The sequence below is a fragment of the Nyctereutes procyonoides genome, unplaced genomic scaffold (assembly GCF_905146905.1).
Source record: "Nyctereutes procyonoides isolate TBG_1078 unplaced genomic scaffold, NYPRO_anot_genome, whole genome shotgun sequence".
Classification (NCBI taxonomy): domain Eukaryota; kingdom Metazoa; phylum Chordata; class Mammalia; order Carnivora; family Canidae; genus Nyctereutes; species Nyctereutes procyonoides.
In genome coordinates, this window is record NW_026575046.1 from 37,810,619 (window position 1) to 37,826,797 (window position 16,179).

At 35.3% G+C, this 16,179-nt stretch overlaps 1 protein-coding gene across 1 annotated transcript; it reads right to left on the bottom strand.

Annotated features, from left to right (window-relative positions):
• Positions 1-539: 539 nt before the first annotated feature.
• Positions 540-15,541, bottom strand: SLU7 (SLU7 homolog, splicing factor). Its single transcript, XM_055325843.1, has 16 exons — positions 15,460-15,541; positions 13,293-13,478; positions 12,474-12,627; positions 12,061-12,141; positions 11,593-11,757; positions 10,642-10,710; positions 7,515-7,562; positions 6,920-7,051; positions 6,557-6,654; positions 6,319-6,386; positions 6,053-6,192; positions 4,798-4,959; positions 3,393-3,497; positions 3,171-3,242; positions 2,940-3,056; positions 540-2,294 (listed from the first exon to the last, which is right to left on the bottom strand). The coding sequence occupies exons 2-16, from the start codon at positions 13,460-13,462 to the stop codon at positions 2,115-2,117; spliced, it is 1,761 nt and encodes a 586-aa protein (XP_055181818.1). The 5' UTR covers positions 13,463-13,478; positions 15,460-15,541; the 3' UTR covers positions 540-2,114.
• Between the last annotated feature and the right edge of the window lie 638 nt (positions 15,542-16,179).

Here is a 16,179-nt window from a genome sequence, read left to right on the forward strand (position 1 = left end):
GTCACCCCTTTCCATAAATTAGAGCATGTAGATGAATTTCCTCAGAACCATAATTCGAGAGAAAAGACCGTCAATTTTATTTAAGATTCATTTTAACAGGGACACCTGGGTGGCTCAGTGGTTGAGCATCTGCCATTGGCTCAGGTCATGATCCCAGAGTCCTGGGAATCCAGCAGCGAGTCAGGCTTCCTGCTCAGGAAGTCAGTTTCGCCCTCTCCCTCTGCCATTACCCCTGCTTGTGCTCTGTCAAATAAACAAAACCTTAAAAAAAAAAATCAAAGTTCACATAATAATGTTCCAGGTGTTATCTTTTTTTTTTTTTCCAAAATGAAGTAGAAATAGGACAGGAGTTCAGATATTCTTCCTAAAATCAGTAAACTAGGCTTCACAGAAGAGGGAACAGAGAAACAGAAATGTCAAGTGACACATTTTTTGAGTTAAAAAATCCTGAAATTTTCTAATTCAAAGCCCCCTGGCCAGTCCCATAAACTCATTTTCTGCCAAATATTTGAAATGATGCTACAAACCACTCAGTTACGTATTCTCAATTACATATCTTTATTAACAAAAGATAAATAAAATACAAATAGACATCAATGTCAGACTTTATGTTGAACCACCCCATGTTAAGATAGGAATATGAAAACCTAAGTCATCGACTTTCTTGAATTACATAAGAATGAGCTCCGTTTGCATTGTTTTAATTTCCTATCAGTCTGAATCTATATCCATAGTACTTGACAATTTGTTACTCTCTCATCAGCACTATTTCTGAGATGGTAACTTAATGCGGTACTATAGTGGGTTTTGGTAGCTTAGAAGCCAGGGAGCTGTTAAAGGCCAATGTAGTTATGTCAGGGGTTTGAAACAGGCTCTTTGCATTGATCCCACTCACTGTATCATCTTCACAGTGTTCTTAGAAGAGGCCTGAGGATCATGGCAGTCTCAGTTATTAATAACCCCATGAGCTATCCTTATAATTCTTTAAAGAAACCTTCAGCTTCAGGTTTTGCTTTCTGCAATTTTCACAAAGAGACACCTCCTCCCATAGAGATTAGGTACAATGGGTATTCTATAATCTTTTAAAATTTAATATTCATGATTATTACATAAAGGCAATCACAAAACAACAAATGGTACCACAAATCATATTCTCTATGATAGAGGAAAGAGTTTCTGTGTCCAAAGGCTCATGTCCAGAATGGTAAAAGACCTAGTACTGATCAGTTAACAGTGACTCAAGATGACAAAATACTATTTTTACATTCAAAGGCTAACCCACTTTGTTCTAGGTGTAAGGTACAAGGAAATATTTTAAAAATAAGAATTTTAGGGATCCCTGGGTGGCACAGCGGTTTGGCGCCTGCCTTTGGCCCGGGGCGCGATCCTGGAGACCCGGGATCGAATCCCACGTCGGGCTCTCTGCAAGGAGCCTGCTTCTCCCTCTGTCTGTGTCTCTGCCTCTCTGTCTCTCTCTCTGTGACTATCATGAATAAATAAATAAAATCTTAAAAAAAAATAAGAAGTTTATAACCAAGTAGAAAACAGAATTATTACTATACAGATTGACATGGGGGATAAAGTTATTCACATGTTCTACAGATTTCCTTTCAGTAACCCAAAGCCCAAGATAGGATAATTTTTTTTGGCTTTAGACCAGTGAAACCTTAGAAGGCAAAACCAAAGGATACTCAAATACCTACAATTATAGTTATTAGTAATTTGAAAAAAACGAAACTGTGATTTCAAGAATGAGTAATTCATCTGCCTTTGAAATGTGTGCTAACAGTAGACAAAAGGCCATAAAAATTGAGGAAATAAAGTTTGAGACTTAATAAATGTTAAGTAGAAAATGTTCTTGCTAGGTAGAGAGCGAAGGCCTCTTTTCACATCACCTAATATAAAACTGGAAATAAAAATCTTAATATATACTTAACGTACTTCCTCTTTGTTTTTTCGTTAAAGAAATGAATTTACTATGAGACTTCTGAAGTCTTTATTAAAGTTAGGGAGCAAGAAGAGTAGTCATGGTTTTTCCACCTATAATCATCAGCAAAAAGCTGAAAAGAACGTATCAGCTGTGCCTGTCCTGGGTGACTGTTGATAACTAGTTACTACTGCCCAAGGAAGGAAGCCATGGGGTCATCTGGCCTCTGACGTTTCATTCTATAGGCCTCCATTTCCTCTTCAGTGGGTTCCCGAGTTTCATATATGCTATTGTAAGGCCGCTTCCTCTCATCAATCTGCATGATCTCCTTGACGTGAAGAAGGCGAGCCTCCTCTGCATTCAGTGCCTGTAGTGAGAGGAAAAACATGAGTACACAGCTCTACGTCAGATCTCTTCTGTTCAAAAGTAGCAGAATACGAAAGATCCCACTGAATATAAACTGCTATATCAAAAACCTGGATTGTCTGAAAGAGCTTGAAAGTCAGCCCTTCTATTGTCAAGCTACAACTAATCACTATTTGGCTGATATGGTATTTTCATAGAGCACAAAACATTCTACAACCTTTTCAATGTTAAAAAAATTTTACTTAGTAACAAAGATTCAACAAGACTCATTTTACTAACAGAAGTCCACAATTGATGCTTCTGGTAGAAACTATAATTCTGATTTTCCCAAGTACTTGCTGAAAACTACAAATTAGAGAGTTAGAAGGCAATTCTCTTTGGGCATTGTCAATAACTCTAAAATAAGAGCTTTACAAAGCACATTTCTTCTGTACCTTAGTGATATTTATCAAACATTGCTAGCAGCAGGCAATACTAAAAAACACAAAAATCTCCATTTGTATTCTAGACTTTCAAGGTAACCACAGACTTGGAACTCATTTCCCCATTTTTAAAATGAGCTTGGAGACAGGACTAATAGATAATTTCTTAAGGTGGCTACAAATAAAGAATACTGTCATCACTTGGACTAGAGTTCACGAAGTACCTTCTTCAATTTCTCATGTTTCTTTTCTTCATCATCACTATCTGAACTGCTCTTCCGATGCTTCTTTTTCTTCTTCTTTTTCTTCTTTTTCTCTTCTTTTAGTTTCTCCTGGTGCATCTGACAGGGAGGATTGAAATATATAGTGTTACTAATGCAAAAAACAAAGCTCCAGCACAAATTTTAAAGTCAGCCTTGAAGGACTTAATTCAGGACAAATGATTATAGACATACCTCCATGAGGGTTTGAGGTTTTTTCACAGATTCTTCTCCAGTTATGTCATTTATAATACATTCCTCTGAATTCTGTGGGAAAATACATGTAATTTGACTTGAGTATCATAGTTACCAATCACTGAAGGAAAAGTTAAAATTTGAAACATGAGAAAATATGTTTCATACAGATTTTGACTTAAGAGCTTTGGTTGTTTTACACTTGTGAGGACAGGTACTTACAGCAATCTCCTTGCCAGCTTCTCCAGTGCAGTAGGAATACTTGAAAAAAGAGTGACAGCATTTGTATCCCCATCGGCCTTCTTTCCAGTAAGATCCCCAGATATGCTGCAGAGAGAGAGTTGTTACTTAAAAAAAGAACCCGAAACTAGGGACTCTCATATACTGCTGAGATGAATACAAAAGAATACAGCCCTTTAAAAAGTAAATTGGGAAGAAAATTATGGGGATTCCAGGGCTGGCTGACAGGAAAAAGGTGGGCTGACCTCAAGTGTGAGAAGCAGCCATTAAGTTATAGTGATCTCACATTCCATTCCCAAAACTATAAAAAAAAAAAAAAAAGGATTATCTGACTTCTCTTCAAAAATTAAGAACTGGGAGATTCTGGGCTCACATTCCCACTTGGCAAGAACTGACTGTTGCTGACCACTGGATGCCCCTTTTAGACAAGGTCTATGCTCTCTAGTTTATACAGCGTGCCTGGCTTGCTTCACTCATATACAATTAGTGGCCTGGCTCCCAGAGGTACTTTGGTTTTTGACCTTAAAAAATTGTAGTTTGGGTACTTCAAGGGCATAACAAGTGACATATGTTTTATGATGTGATGTGGTATAATTCATCATAAAACACTATGAATTATACTGTATCACAAATGTTGTCAAAATATTTAACTTATATTATATCTAATCAAGCCTTTAGCTCTGAATTCCTGTTTATAGGAAGTGCAGAGGCCACAGGAATAAATTGTATAGCACCAGGAATCAGTCAAATACAAAATATGAGACAGTTTACAAAATAACTGGCCCAATCTGAGAATTGCTGTCATGAAAAGGGAGATATGACACAGGAAGAGAAAAAGAGACATAGCAACTGAATTCAACTTTGATTGGATTCTGACTCAAAACAAAAACAAAAACCACCCATTTAAAGTTTTTGTGTATATTTTAGTAATGTGTTTAAGAACTAGAGATTAGATGATAAGAAGGAGTCATATCAATTTTCTAAAGTGTGATAATGTTAATGTAGTTATGTAGGAGGCTGTCCTTAATTTTGGGAGATACATGATAGAGTTTCTTGGATAAAATACCATAATATCTGTTATTTTCAAATGTTTTAGTTAAAAAAATACAAATACAGATTATATATTATTCTATTTACATGCATGCGCACACACACATTCCCCCAAAGCACATATGGCAACATGCAAAAAATTTCTGAACCTAGGTAGTAGGTATGTGGGTGAACATAATAGTATTCTTTCACATTTTTTGTATTTTAGGAAAAATTTCATAAAACAATTAAAAAAAAAAACCGAAGCACAACAATTCGCTAATGAAGCTGTAATAAGAAAATATAACCCAGAGAAAATGCTAACATGGACACCAAATGGTTCTAGTTTAACACATACTGTATGATTGTGGATCTTCACATCTTCCTCATACTTAGAGCAAGCAACAGCTCGTTCCTGTCCTTTGATGACTGTCCCGTGCCTTGAGTACTCCACATAGTCTTCAGTCTGAGCTAAAAGCAATTCAGCTGGAGGGGCATCCAAGTGTTCTTGGCCACCATACTAAAAGAACATTGAACATTATTAAATACGTTTTACAGAAAAGATTTGCATTCAGATCTCTATTGATAGGTTTATTTCCAATCAGAAACATTAAAGGAATATTCTTTATGGCCTTTGTCATACAAAATGCAGTAAAAAAAAAAAAAAAAAAAAACCCAAAAAACAGTCACACAATTTTATAGGGAAATATAAGATGTCTCCAGGTGATACTCATCTGTTGATTCATATATCACAAAATGGCCATGATTCCTCTTATTATTATTTTTTAAGATTTTATTTTGAGATTTTATTTTATTTTTCTTTTGAGAGAGAGAGAGAGAGAGGGAGAAAGCATGAGTAGGGGGAGGGACAGAGTGAGAAGCAGACTCCTTGCTTAGTAGAGAGCCTAATGAAGGGCTCGATACCAGAACCCTGGGATATAACCTGAGCTGAAGGCAGACACTTCATCAACTGAGACACCTAGGTGCCCCATTTCCTCTTATTCTTGTATGCATGCCCATTTGCCACATGAATTTGCTACTCTTCCGCTCAAGAGATAGTCATTTTTTCCATCCTTTGAATCTGGACCTGGCCATGTTACTTGTTCAGGCCTGTTGGAAATTGGCAAATGTGATGCAAGCAAAGCCCTAAAAAGCATACTTTTTGTTGCTAGTTTCTGGTACCCTGAGAATGCTTAATGAAGCTGGACTTCAGGATGAGAGCCCACAGGAGGCAGGGATGAGCTGTTCCAGATGAGAGCTCTTAGGATAATCAACCTGCTAAATATTAGAGACCAGAATGAGGCCATTCTAGATCATCCAGCTTCAGATGGCCCAGATCAGGAGACCCAGCTGACATACAAAGTTGTGAGAAATAACAAAACATTTATTTTAAACTACTAAGTTTTTCCACAATCTGTTTTGCTGCAAAAGTTTCTTGAGAAAGCTATAGTGATAATGTATACAACTGATTACATCAATGGGATGATAGGACTATTCCTAACAAATTAAAAGGGTCTCTCTGTGTGTTGTATTTCAAATATGAATCAAATGATTATTAACTGGCCATTTCCCTTTAATGAACATTCTTTTTATAGCATTTTGGTCAAAATTACCTTTTCCAAGATGCTTTCTTTCTGCTGTTCTTTGAAGTCTTCTTTTTTGACTTTGAAGGACTTGTACAATAGCTCTAGTTTTGTAGGATCGGCCTGCAGATGTACTTCAGATCCCTTGTCATAGGCTTCCCAAGCAAACACTACAATAATCAAAAACATCATAATGAGTTCTCAGCTACATTTATTGCATGCTTGAAAAAAGCTTTTAAAAATGCCTCCAAATTTCTTTTGAGCTGACAGAAAATATCTTGACATAGAGCACTTACACTGTGTCTGAGCCATTGAAATGGTATCTCCTGTGTATCTAACGAAGTTATCCCCAGCATAGCTCACTCTGTAAATATATATTTAAAAAACAAACTGTTTCAGAAATTGCATTCTTTAAGGACAGTGAATTCTTTTCTAACCCAACCATAGATGCTGTTCAGTCCAACTCAGGTTCACCTTCATGATTAAAAACTCTCCTCCCCATCTTGAAATCTATACATTTAGCTTGATACTTACTCATCTGGATTTTTTCCTGCGTTGGCATAAGGATTCTCTCTCATCGCTCTAGTTTTGGGATCATAGTACGCAGAATTTGGATCTAAATTCCGCAAATACTAGAAGGAAAATGTTTTAAAACTGCATTAATGTTTACTTCTCTCAAAAAAGATTTCAGCAAACTAGGTGGAGGAGTTAATCATGATCAATTACATGTATCTCTGTATATCTGGGGTACAGATGAAGGGGAAAAAAAGAGTGATACTTAATCTTGGAATGACTGACTGTATTACCCATATACTGCCCAGATATCAGATGAGTAGACAAAATGTAGGGTGAGAAGACAAATATTTCTTGAATGTGTGTTAAGTTGGCAGGGCTTACTTTTGCAATATCTTCTCGAATCCTGAGATTTCGGACAGTGATTCGTCTCTTAGAGTCAAAGTTCTGTCCAGGCATGTCAATATCATCTGCATATTTATCTTCATCCTCATCTTCACTATTATGATCTTTTTCCTGAAGGAAGGAGAAAGAAGGAAAAACAAATTATAAGAAAAGAGCAGCATTTAGTTCTTACTTTCCTTTGGATTCCCTTTAACCAAACTATTTTATTTTATGATTTTTAAAGATTTTATTTATTTATTCAGGAGAGACAGAGAGAGAGAGAGAGAGAGAGAGAGAGAGAGAGAAGCAGACTTCATGCAGGGTGCCTGATGTGGGACTTGATCCTGGATCTCCAGGATCACGCCCTGGGCTGAAGGTGGCGCTAAACTGCTGAGCCACCTGGGCTGCCCCATTTTTTTTTTTTTTTTAAGATTTTATTTATTTATTCATGAGAGGCAGAGACACAGGCAGAGGGAGAAGCACCCTTTAACCAAATTCTTATTCACTTAATATTCTTTAAAGCTATTATTTATGTTATTAGCCATCAGAAACTGAAAAATTTAACGTATACCTAGTTAGGGAAAATATTTATTACCATCTGAGAATTTGGTTCCTCTTCTCCCCACTGGTGTTTTGGAGAATTCTGCATCATTCAAGAAGAAAAAGAATTTGTAATTTTATTTCACTGAATCTACTAATTATTTAACACTTTAGGTAAAATAATATAATTTAAATCTAACTGAACAAATTCTCATATTTCTCAATGTAATCAGCATGTAAGTTCTGAATACAAGTATGTCATTGCAACTAATTTTATCAGACTGTCTACAAAGCCAGAATATTTCTAAAGAATTTTCAATGATATAGTATTATAATCACACAAAAGTAAGAGGAACATTAAAATGACCAATGTACCCAAACATATATTCATTTCTTATATGTTAACCTTTAGGCATATACCAGTTTTGCTAAACCTCACTAGTTTTCTATCAAATCCAAAAAGAAAACATTACCAGGATCATGTAATAAGTATCTTTAGAGCCAAAACAACTTTTGTAAAACTTAGGAAATGAAAGAATCTACTTAAGTGACACCGTATTGTAATTTAAGGAGAGTCTAAGATCCCTGTCACAAAGACACTCTTTCTTCATTACCATTGGTCAGGATTTTTTCTAACTTCATAAAATGCCTATAACAAAATAGTATTTCATCATATCCCTTTAAAAGGCTTCAACGGTTAAAAAGAGTAACTTATAGCATTAGTGGGGGAATGTGAAAATATGAGTGTGTACGAATATATCTATCTTATCTACTTATATAAACACAGTGATAGATACACACATACATATGCTATATATTACATTACATTATGTTATATTGGTGGGGGCATAAATTTGTATAGCTTTCCTGAATGGTAGCTAAGTGATACAACATCAAAATTTTAAATAAATAAAAATACTCACTGCATCAACAAATAAACATTAAGGAATTTATTCTAATGGAATAATATACCAATTATATAAAGAGATATCTATAAGAATGTGATTTACAGTATTGTATATAATATCAAAAATTTGGGAAAAATCAAATAAATATTAGACAACTGGTTATATAAATTACTGTACTCAATGACCACTGAATATCCATTAAAAGTGATTGTATCCAATTTGCAGAAAAAAATTCATACAATTTGCTACCTTTTTTGCTGTTATTATTAAAAAAAGGGGTAAGAACGGTAGTAACATTATATATTTGTCTTAGCTTGTGAAACTGAAAGGATCCATAAGAAAAATAAAATAGATTATGGGGGCGGTAAGGTTTAGAGATAGGGTAGTTGGAGGCAAGGACGGGGGACTTTACTGCATATATCTTCTTAAATTCCTTTAAATTTTGAAACATGTGAATTTATATAAAAATAAATAGGTCTGCATTCATTGACAGAAATGTGAGCTCACTGTACTATATATTAATTGAAAGATGAGGTGATAAAGGAGTATGTAAAGGTGAAATCCACATTAAAAACATGCATTATAATTGCATACATATATAGATATATGTGGGGAGGTGGAGTGGGACTTGGAAAGGCCTACTTCAAAAGGTTAACTGTTAACAAAAGATACTTATTTTCTTCTTTATAATGTTCTATTTTTTTCACTGAGTTATATATTACTTTCAGAATCAGAAATATGTTTTTTTCTTTTTAAGATTTTATTTTTTAAGTAATTTCTACACCCAATGTGGGGCTTGAACTCATAACCTTGAGATCAAGAGTCACATGTTCTACTGACTGAGCCAGCCAGGTGCCCCACAAATATATTTTTTGGAGTTTCTGCAATTTGCTAGTTCAACCAAAAAAACACACTTATACTGCTGTACAGAAAGTTAAACCTCTATAGTAGATTCTTCTACTGTATATAGTTAATATTAATATTCAAGCACTGAAAGTGGGCAAAAATCATCAGTCCCCTGGATACGCTTAAATATACTTACTGGGGAAATAAATTAGACTGTGTTTACAACAAACAACAGAGAATATATCGGAACAAGAAAAACAGGCCATTTTCCTTTTTCCAGAGTTGGTAATAACAGCTATCAATTACCAAGTTTACTTACTATATGATATGATGCTAGGCCTCTTGAGGGGTAGGTGTTGTTGTCTCTACTTGGCATGATAAACAGGCTCAGAGAAGTAAATTAATTTTTCTATGACCACGTATCTGGCCAAGGGCAGAGATGTATCTTAACATCTATCTGTTAACCTGAGATGTAAACCTGCCTGCCAGGTAGCCTCAGTGATTGCTCACTTGGTCATTAGGTCTGTTTGTAATTCATACCTGCTGAGTCCCTTTCAGGAATTGAAACTCCAAATGTTTAACTTATTACTCATGTGTGTCATAAATTTGTTTAAAAGAAAACTTTTAATAAGCACAACATACATTAACTATTAAATTGTCATGAATAAATGGCTGCAATACATCTTTTTTACTGTAAAATTATTTTTACTCAGCTATAAAATTATTACATTATGGAAAACGTAGAAAATACTAGTAAAATACAAAGAAAAATTTACTAATTCTACAATGAATGAAAATCAATATTCTGATTTTTTTCCTGTGATATTATAATATTTTTTATTTGTTATTTAAATGTAAGTGTTATCCATTGTAATTACAAAGTATCCATAAAAACCATTTTAAGAGCTATGCAACATTGTACCATGAAGATGCAGGACAGTTTATTTTACCCACTCCCTAGTCCTGTTTTTAGCTATTTCAAATTCTTGCTATTTGATTTTTATTTCGTGATTTTTAAAAAATTTCATTCAAATTCAATTAACATATATCACTGGTTTCAGAGGTAGAGGTTAAGTGATTCATCAGTCTTATATAACACCCGGTGCTCATTACATCATGTGCCCTCCTTAATGTCCATCACCCAGTTACCCCTCACCCTCCCACTTCTTGCTATTTTAAACAGTGCTACATCTTTGCATATGTGACCTCTTTCCTGACTACTAGAAAATTCTTTAGGATGGAGGGATCTACTAATGTTCCTGTGAACTGTATAAAAGTGCCAGTTTTAGTCTTTCCTCACAATAGCACTTCTGTCTTCCTAAATCTTTTCTAACTGAAGAGATATAAAAGGAAGTGTTTTGACTTTCTTTTCTTTTTTTTTTTTTACTTAGAGTCTGAATTTTTTTATAGATCATTTTTATTACTTACAGCCTGTTCCACTAATTTTCCTGAGGCTAATTCTTCTTGGAGTTTCTGGGCTTTCAGTGTTCGTTTTGCCTAACAAAAAAGGAAACATTTGAAATTTACTTTACAACATTCAAATGAACATTTAATTTTTACACACTTAAAACCAATAAATCTATTGTTTTCAGAAAGGTCATCTCTTTGAGATTTCTCGTAGCTCTAGATCTATGATTTCTAAATAACTGGAGTTTGTAACTCCTATTGAATCAGACATTAATGTAAACTGAGCCAAATAGTGCCAGTGATTAAACTACAGAGAATAAGTCCTGTCTAAAAGGGGCAGCTGTCACTTGACTCCAGATGACTGATGCTTGCCAGGTGGGCCCAGGATCACCATATATTTTATTGTTCAAGAACAGATGAAATTTACATTATGTGACATTTTTTTACTGTGATTTTTAAATGTAAACTCTTATATAAAAAAAGAAGGCAGCATGATCATGGATTTTAAGGAACGGGAGTAAGTAAAATCATAACAAAAACAACTGAAGTTGAATTAAAATAAAATTCACTTTTTTGAAATGAGTTATCCTATTCCCCTTTAACTTCTCTCAAATGCTATGTGAGGCAACTTAATACAGGCTCAGATAAGATGCAATGTGTGAGGCTTGGCAAGTTTATAACCTTAAAAAGCCAAAAGCCTTAGATACTAATCTGTTCTCATGCTTCCAGTATCTTCTGGAACCTCAGGGAATTCTCAGGAAATGAGAAACAATACAAGAATCAAATAAGAAACTGCTGCCAATATGGTTAGCACACCTTATTTTTACTATTGCATCAGATCTTATACTACTATAATAAACATGCCACCATTTTTATATTGCTTGAAGACTCGAAAAACAGAGTTGCTTAAACAGTGATACAGCAAAATGTACATTCTTTAAGGAGTGTGAGAAAGCAGGGAACGTTGCTCACCAGATCAACTTTGGCATATTCTTCCACAATTTTCATGTGTTCCTCTGGATTATAGCCATTCCACCGATCCCTCTTCCCATCATAGTCAAACATCAGCTGAGGCTGGACATGTTCATCTGGAGCAATATTAGTACCTGTAAATTTTGCTCCAACTCGCCTAGGTCTCTGGGAAATAGAATAATAAATTCAAATCTTTTCCTAAGTTCCTGTAGCCTAGAGGAAAATTTCAGATGACATTTATGAAGTGTGCATAAACATATCATGGGAATTTATGGTCTGTTCACATATCAGTTACTCTCCTACTCTCCAGAAAATTTTGATGGTGCTAAACTAATTTCAGTCAAATTAATTTTTATTTAACTTGTACCGAAATTTAGGTAATTTCAGAAAAACAGAATTAAGCTATCTGACAGGAAAAAAGAAAGAGACCCTCTGACAAGTTTTGAAAATTCTCAAAGGTGAACTTACCTCAAAGCAGTCTTTCTTTTTGTGTGTCATGGCCCCACAATTTTCACATGCTCCCTTGCGGTACTTAGTAGTTATGGAATTCTATAAAAGGACATAAAGAAAAACGTTTTATTTCTGAATAAGTTAGAAAAAACTTGGCTCTTCTTACTATATTGTCCAGTGAAGTGATTTACTCATTAAGAGAAATACTACTTAGAGTCTCCATACTTTTATAAATGAGAAAGTTTAAGTACTTTAGCAATATAAAACTTATAAAAGAAAACACAGAAACAAAAGTAGTATGTATTGTGAATTTTAATCCCAGATAAAAGATGTTTTATAATCTGATATAACTTTATTAAAGGCTTTTATATTAAGTTATTCAAATGAAATCTCCATTTTCACAAGGATATATACAAAAGTTGCCCAAATACCTCTTTTACACCCCTCTTGTACCATTCTCCAGATGAGCTATATTGCTTTTGTTTCTCTGGTTGTGGTCTCTGGTGCTTTAACGTAGGTCTTTTTGATGGATCAATATACCATGGCACTGAAGAAATATACTGAGGTATATGAGGGTTGATGTCTCTGTAATTTAAAAAACATATATATTTTAAGAATAAAGTTTGAAAATAATTGATAATACAATTACAAAGGTAGCCTATACGGACTCTAAGAACAGAGATAGTGCAGTGGAGGGGAGAGAGAAAATATGCCTGATCTCTCTATATAATATAGTTAAAACAACAAAATTAAAAATAAGTAATTTATTTTAGAATGAAAAAATTTCCAATATAGCAACTAAGAATAGTGACAGAACTGAAGCGAGGAGAGATATAAGGAAGATAGAGATGAATGTTAGAAGAGTAGATAAATCTTATGAAAGAGCAAGAAGCTAGCTAATAATGCCTAGAGTTGATTACAATAACGATGTAGGTACATTATTTAGAGATGTAAAGGTATCAACCAGAAAAACTCAAGATAGAAAGATTTAAAAGTAGTCATTTTCCAGAGTGGAACAGGGAGTGGGAAGAGCTGAAAGAGATGATTGCTGTTCATTAGAAGTCCTTCAATACTTTTTTATTATTAAACCTTACATATATGAATTTGATAAAATAATACAAACAAAAAGTATGTAAATGGCAAAGATAGTTTCCTGTCAAACTAAAAAATGAGAAATTGCTAAACTAAGTAGATATAAATTTGAACTTTGATAATTTTGAACAGATAATGCAAAAAATGAATGTCCTTACTTTCCTTCTTCATCAACTTCTGCTGGAGCATTACCCAGTTTTCGCTGTTCTTCTAGCTCCTTCTTCTTTCTCCAGTCCTCTCTGGTCATCTTCTTTGGTTCCTCCAGACTCATTTCTTTGGACCCCGACAGAGGGGCTGCATTAACTGCATCTACAGCTGCAGCTGACATGGTTATCTGGATACCTCTATGAGAAGAAAGAAATATATATCAGTATAAAGTAGGCCTTCATGAGTTTATCAGGGAAACTATCAAAAGTACACAAATTGCATACCTCATAACACATACTGCAGTCTCATTTATATATAATATTTTATATGCTCTTATAGCATCTGTGAGGGAAGGGTCTCTTTCCCTTCCCCAAAAAATTTCTATATACTGTTTGCAGTTCCTCCCTCAAATCTAACTTACAAATGAAGAGAAACATAACATACATGTACTTAAAATTTCCTATGACTCTTTATCTCATTAATATTCCTTAATTTCTCTATATATGTCTCAAACTTTTCTAGCACATTAACCCTACATAAGTAAACAATGTCTTATTTTCCTCAAAGACGTAATTCCTTAAGAGTTATCTATATCCATAGACTCTATTTTCCCAACTACTTCCTTCCTCAGTCACTCCAATTTAGCTTCCACTCCTTTTCTCTCTGAAGAGGCCCCACGAAGTCATCAATGATCAACGTGCTACATCCACTAAACATTTTTCAGCTTTCTTCCTTCTCTCTCTTTTTAAAATATTTATTTCTTTAAAATTTATTGTATTTCTTTGTGTGAGAGAGTGCGTGTGTGTGTGTGTGGGGGGCACGGAACAGGGGTAGGGGCAGAGGGGGAGGGAGACAGGCAGACTCCCTGCTGACCTGGAAGCTGGACAGTCATTGGGGTTCCATCCCAGGACCCTAGATCCTAACATAAGTTGAAATCAAGAGTCAGAAGCTCAAATGACTGAGCCACCCAGGCGCCCCTGTTCCTTCCCTTCTTGAAACATTCTTATCTCTTGGCTTAAGTGACACTATAATCTGTTTTTTCTTGAATCTCTCTTGCTGCTCTTGTCTTCTTTGCAAGTTCATCTATTTCTGCCCAGTTAGTTAATTTTGGATTCCACAAGGCTCAGTCTTGGAGTCTCTTTCATCACTCTGGACCTCATCAGTAGTGAGCTCATCTATTTCTAAGGCTTTAATATACCACTGCTGGCTCTCCAGCTTATTTTCTCCTTTTCAGACCTTTTATCTGAGCTTCACATACATATATTCCAATAGCTCACTTCATAGCATCTCCTTTTAGAGGGTCTTAGAAACACGTAAACTCATCAAATCTTAATTTAAACTCATGATCTTCTCCGTGGAATGTCATCTTGATTACTGTTTCCTCTCTTAATGACAAATACTATTCATACCTTTACATATATGTTCCAGCTAATCTCGATAACTAATTCATCATTAAGTATTTTTTTTTTTACCTTCTGAATAGCATTCATATTTACCTACTTCTCTCTATTCTCAATGCTACCACTTTAATGGAAGGTATTACTTTCCCTTTCTTATTGGTCTCCTGCCATTCTCTCCAATCAGTTCTCCACACCGCAGTGTTATTTTTTTCAGAACACAAATTTAATCATATCATAACCTACTTACACAAGCTTAAAATCCTACAATGTGGCTCTGTCCAAGATAAATATAATGCCATTCTCATACATCACTTTAAGTGTTCCAGTAGTCATACTAAGATAGTAAAAATAAGCACGTAAAATAACTTTTAAAAATATTTTAATTTAATCCAACATATCCAACATACTATTTTAACACTTAATCAACATAAGAGAAAATAAAGTCTTTAAAATCCGATCAGATTTTACACGTATTCAGACCAGCCATATTTCAAGTGCTCAAGAGCCTCAAGTAGCTAACAGCTGGGAAATGAAACTCCGATGATATCTGATAATTCTTACTCTAAAAATCATTAACACGTTCCTGGTCTGGCTCGGCACAAGCACACTGAGGCCTAGGACCGCGGCTTTCTTCTCGGTCCGGGATCCCCATTCCCCCCTCGACCTGGAATTCATCACTTTCGTAGGAATGTACCTAAGAAGTAGGAGCCTTCGGCCTATTTTCCAGAGTTTTTCAGCTTCACCTTCTCCCCATCCCCAAGTTCCCACGTTTCCTTACCCAATCCGGTCACAGCGGAACCCAAAACCACCGACAGAAACAAACTCAATCCGTCGATGTTTACTTCCTGGCTTTCCGCCCTCTCCCGGCAGCCACTGCGGTAGTTTCCGGACGAGCGACACATGCGCACTAACGTCTTTCGGTAGGAGACCGGGTCAGGCTGCCACGCGATGTTATTATCGCGAGATCTCGCGCGCTTCTTTATTTACCTCGGGCTGGAGGAAGGGGTTAGTTTGAGCAGGTGCTTTCCTGCTCTCCGGGTTTGTGTTGTCGATTCTTTTAGAATCACAGAATCTTAGGAGGTTTTTTTAAAAAAAAAAAAAGTACGGAGAATAGACAACAGCTTACGCCTCTCTGCAGAACTAAGAAATGAATGGGGAAGTCCGTGACATATTAAAAAAGAAAGGCAGTTAAAATTAGTATTAATTAGTAGTCAGTGTGTGACACCTTGAGGGACGTGGTGAGCAAAAAGAGCATTTCCTTGCATTCACAACATACAAAGTGAAAAAGGCACTAAAATGATTTTCGAATAATGTACGGTTGTAAAAGGCCTCTGTGAAAGGAATACCAGATGCTCTGAAAACCTAAGGCACCGTTTGGTGGTTGTGACATTCTGTACCGAAGTGATCTTGTGTTTTGTCATTAGAAAAAAAAAAACATACTATGAAACAATTTCTATTTTGGGAAAACTAGGTATCTATGACATCCCAACCCTCCTTT